Source organism: Notothenia coriiceps, unplaced genomic scaffold, assembly GCF_000735185.1.
Source record: "Notothenia coriiceps isolate Sejong01 unplaced genomic scaffold, NC01 NC01_scaffold00008515, whole genome shotgun sequence".
Lineage (NCBI taxonomy): Eukaryota > Metazoa > Chordata > Actinopteri > Perciformes > Nototheniidae > Notothenia > Notothenia coriiceps.
In genome coordinates this window covers 1-5081 of record NW_011341216.1, presented here as the reverse complement: position 1 = coordinate 5081, position 5081 = coordinate 1, and the positions used below count along the sequence as shown (strand labels likewise).

General features: G+C 44.4%; 1 protein-coding gene across 1 annotated transcript; it reads right to left on the bottom strand.

Moving 5' to 3' along the window:
• Positions 1–772: 772 nt before the first annotated feature.
• LOC104944624 (elongation factor Tu GTP-binding domain-containing protein 1-like) lies at positions 773–4337 on the bottom strand (the record flags this gene model as incomplete). The annotated part of the gene is made up of 5 exons (XM_010770193.1): positions 3883–4337; positions 3600–3726; positions 2988–3192; positions 1936–2462; positions 773–957 (listed from the first exon to the last, which is right to left on the bottom strand). Coding segments are annotated over exons 1-5 (1092 nt in total), but the record flags the coding sequence as incomplete, so codon positions are not given.
• Positions 4338–5081: the final 744 nt, after the last annotated feature.

The window sequence follows — 5081 nt, the reverse complement described above, 5'->3', positions numbered from 1 at the left end:
ACAGAGCCCATTCAGACAGGAGGCACTTTGTGTAAAGTGGATGAGAAGTCAATGAGGTGTGGACTGCTAACTCTGAGGAGTGTAAGACAGCAGGTCACAATCTTCCTCCATAAAGGAAACAATGCTCAGCTTCTGTTAACAGATTTTGTCAAAATTAAGGTTTCTGACCTTATGTTATCTTATGAGTACTAATAAACAAACTCCTGCGTATTAACAAAACATGTATTTTTCTATATTGCTTCTATATAAATACAGACCACTTGTTTAATAACAAGTGTACATGGGAACATGATGTCAAATTGTGAATATTAAGACAGATGCAGAATGTGCTTACAGTTTTGGAATGTAACTAAGTACATTTGCTCACGTGCTGTACTTAAGTTCTATTTTAATATCCTTGTACTTCACTTGAGTAAAGTCTCTACTACATGTATGTAACACTCAAATCTAAGAGCTACTTTGTACATATAAAAACAGATGATGTGATGCAATATAGTATATTTAATATACCCATTATTTTAAGCAAGTATCTCAAATTGGCTCCATATTGAGAAACTACAACAAAAAATGCATTATCTGACTGGTAATTGCAACTGATAAAACAGAATAATGATTTCTAAAACTGTAAAAAAAAAAAGATCCATTGGGCATACTGACTTGTTTTTACTTTTGATACACTAGTACATTTTACTGAAAATACTTCTGTACTTCTACTTTTGCCCCTGTGTACCCCCCCACCCCTGGTATTTGTTATATATGTTTGTAACATCACCTCCCAGTGGCTGAAGACCAGCTGTGGGCTGGCCAATCCGCTGGTCCTCTTGCGGATCTCGTCAGCGAATCCGAAGCTCTCAGCGACGGGCAGCACGGCCTTGATGAGGAACATGTCAGTCCCCTCCTTCATCTCCTCATGCAGGACCCGGCCCTCACGCTTCCCCAGCACCCCGTACACCCTGCCTGGGACAGGGGGACAGCAGGTCAGGACCCAGCTCACACACTCAGGTCAGCTGATCACTGGGTTCTAGAAATCATTTTCCAGGTGAAGACATTGTAACATTTATGTAACAAGCTGAAGTTTTAACTGTAGTCCGATCAATACTGAATTTCTTGAGAAGATTGTAAAACGTATCACATCCCATAATTGGACCTTTTCATCTATTTGATTTTAAGAAAACAATATTTGAAAGAGGAAGTAAAATGTAGACTGCTTTCAACTCATCCTAGCATTAGGATGTTGTAATACATATTAACAGAACTATAGAATGTTTGGCTTCAGTCAAATGTTGATTTGCTCAATAAACCACAACAGAAGTTGATTCATTCATCTCAGAATTTGGTCTGCAAAATTCAGAAAGCAGTTTATCTTTTTAGAGAATGGGTTGAATAAAGATGCTTGTGAAACAGAGAAAAAGGGAAAGCCAGCATAGAGACTTCAGCTTTCTTTAAGTCCATTCTAGAAAACACACTTTTATTTAGCTCACCAAGCAGGTGATCAACGTCTTCTAATCTGACATGCCCGCTTTTTGTCCCAAAGTGAACTTTGTTGGAGACAGACTCCCTTTGGAGGAAATCCTCCTGGTCTAGCTCCGACATCAGCTTTGGATGACATACTACTTCCAGAGCTTTACATTTGAAATCATCTTCAAATGTTGAAATGAATCATTAACAATGTTTTTTTGTTTTCTTTTTCGTTTTAAAATAGAAATAAAACCCGTTAAGTTTACTATTTGCAAATGATCACCTACATTAATCAAAAATAATAAATGTCATGTACAGTATAAAACAGAACAATTAGCGGTCAGGGCCAGTGACACAGCGCCAGGTGTATGCAATATAATTGTTTCACCGTTGTTATAAAAAACAAATGAAATCAATAGAAAAAAATGTGAATGACAAAGTGTGTGTGTGTGTGTGTGTGTGTGTCAGCTCCCTCACCCAGCACCTCGGCGGTGGCCATGATCTCACAGGTGTACATGGCGGCCATGAGTCTCTGCGGCTGGGCCTGGAAGGCGTGGCGGCACGCTTCCTTCATGGCGGCGATCAGCTGACCGGAAACCGGCCCGTAACAGGCGGGGGGGGGGGCCTCCGCTCTGCGCCTGGCCTGGCTGGGCCCTGACACCGGGCCCTCCGTCTTGGCGGGGGTCTTACTGCTCCCCTCCACTTTACAGTCAGCTGGAGCCTCATGGGATACGGAGGCCTCCTCCACGGAGTCCTGATGTAGTGGGGGGGCAGAGGACTGGACGTCCCACCTCTCCAGGGAGAAGCAGACCCCCATCAGCGGCTCCTCGCACATGGGCCCTGACAGGGTTGCGAGTTGGAAGCCGCTGACGATGCTGTTGTCTAAATCTCGAGTGAAGGCGGTCTGAGCTTTGGCCTCAGGGGGGCCGCCCAGACACAGACACTGCCACACAGAGGGCCGCTGGTAGCCCTCCACACTGTTCAGCAGGATGTTGGGACCATATCTGGAAATAGGAAGGGTAACATGATGAATTACTGATACAAATCATTTGTGTTCATACCAATCCCAGGTATGCAGCACAGCCTCATTCTGAAGGATTATATGAAGAGAGCAGATGATTCAAATCAAATACAATATGTAAATATGAATTAAAATGCTGCATTAATCAATATTTGTTTTTTGGGCCACTTGAATTGAAACAAAAGTTTCTCATCTCACCATCCAGCAGGCACAGGGCAACATTAGTTCATGTTCATGTCAGTCTGATATTCCCTCACCTGTTGGCTAAATATATTTATTAAAATAAAGTAAATTAGGAATAAAGGACTTTCTTAAATGTAGACCTGGTTCTTACTTTTGAAGTTGAGGTTAACAAAGGTTAAACTTCTTTAAGGGAAAGGTCAGTCTACTCTGTTCTCTGTTCTCATTATCAACAGAATGATATATTCCATGTGAGATCAAACTGAATATCTACTAGTTTGAGCTTGCTGTGTCTCTGCTTTAAATCTATCCAGCGGGGGGCACAGACCTGCGGGGTCCGAAGGCCCAGATGTGCTCCACAGCGCTCCTCCACCTCCGGCCCTGCAGCAGGCTCTCCAGCTGGGCTTTGAACCCAGCGATGGCCTCCAGAGTCTGGGGGCTGACGTCCACACTCCTCCCCTCTCTCAGGGACATGTTCACCTGCTCCAGAGTGCGGATGAGCTCCGTCCTGCTCTCCAACAGAGACGTCACATCTGACAGGAACAGCAACATTACAGGGTTTATATCATGAACAGTTTTATTTCAGTGGTGCTTAACCCGGTCTCTGACACAGAGAGCTGCTCTTCAGTCCAAACACAACATTCACCAGAGTCCTGAGTCATAAATCACTCCCTGATCTGCAGGAGTAAAACCCAGCAGGAGGGAGGTGGAGTCAGAGGAAGTGTACACAGAGCCTTTCCTCTCACACGCAAGAACAAGTAGATTGTAATGAGTTAAGATGGATATATTAAAGCCGGGATTCCACCGGGTCCATCTGCGGTTTTGTTCCGACCTCCTCCAGCGTCAAACCCCACTCATTCCTGCACCGCTTTATGGGAAAAGCCCTCAATAATTTGATCTCTTTAAATGAACTTTGTCTGTTGCTGTGTGCCGTTCTTACCCTGGGGCAGGGGGGCGGCCCGCACGCAGACGGAGGCCAGCCGGTTGGGGGTGGTGAGGGTCACCAGACCACTGGGGTCCACATTGAGCGTGTCAGAGGAACGTCCATGAGAGGCCTCTTCTTTCACCTAGCAACGCAGACATACACACCAACATATTTCACTGTGATGTGTTATTGTCTTTATGATCCAACCCAAGTATAGTTACACATGTCACTTCAAAACAACTTTAAAAGAAAATATGAAAAGTGTTTTTCTGATGTGGACAGCATGCGGCTGACTTACCCGGTGGATGGCCACTTTGTGCTGATGGCCCAGCTCTTCATTCACCATGTCCACTTTCGGGGGCCGCACCACTGTTTCTCTGAAGGGAATGATGGGCTTGGACGCGCTGATCTCAATTTTAGCAAACCTTTGAAAAGACAAGTGAGAATCCTGTTATTGAAGCTAATGACGGATCGTTTTGGTTTCCTTTGTCCTCCATCAGCTCCAGGACAGTTTGGTTTTATTCCAAATCATAGTCATAAACATTTTAAAATGGAAACAGCTAATATGGTGATGTTTAGCGTGTTATGGAGAGATAAAACAATCAATCCATAATGAATTCACACAGTAACTATTTGATTTATGATGATGAATATCTTCTCTTTCTATTGGGCAGATAAAAGAGACATTTGGATAAATCACCTTTCGTCAGTGGCGGCTGGTGGAAAATATTTTTGGTGGGGCTATGGAAATGGTGACAAAACCATGTGTGTGTGTGTGTGTGTCAGTCATACTTGCCAACCCTCCCGATTTTCGCGGGAGACTCCGGCATTTCTCCCGATTTCTGACAAAATCAGATTTACTCACGACTGTTTCCACTCGGACACCATTGTTTGGTTTCCATGGTAGCGCGTCTCTTTAGCAGCGCGCGCAACTCAAAGTCTGAGAGGGTGAGGAAGATGAAAACTGAACAAGAATCGACAACTCGACCCTCTGCTCACTCCTTTCCTGTAAAATACAGGTCCAGCCCACACATATGCTCCATGGTGCTACAGGCATTGCCCTTACAACTACAATAAGCATGCAAATGTTAATCTATAGCTCCGGCGATCCACTAGCACCGGAGTCTACACCTGCAGACGCAGCCATCCCCTACTGTAGCGTCACCTTGGATACAAGTCTAAACAACTCACAGACACACAGGCCAGGGCGCTGAAAGGGCGCCCTTTGAGCATCAGATCTGACGACGCTGATTGGCTAAAATTATGTTTCGGCGGCATAGTTTACAGATAGCAACAGTCAGCTTGTTGGCTGCAGCTGCTCTGGCTGAGGGCTCCTTTCTACCGCCCGGACGAGAGAGGGTAATGATACACGCTGCGGCCAGGCAGGAAACATGTGACTTATCAGTAACTTTAGACATCGTAAAACAATTTTAAACGAGATTTTATTGTAGATTATACATTTTACTGATACCAACTATATAATATTTACCTTGTTCT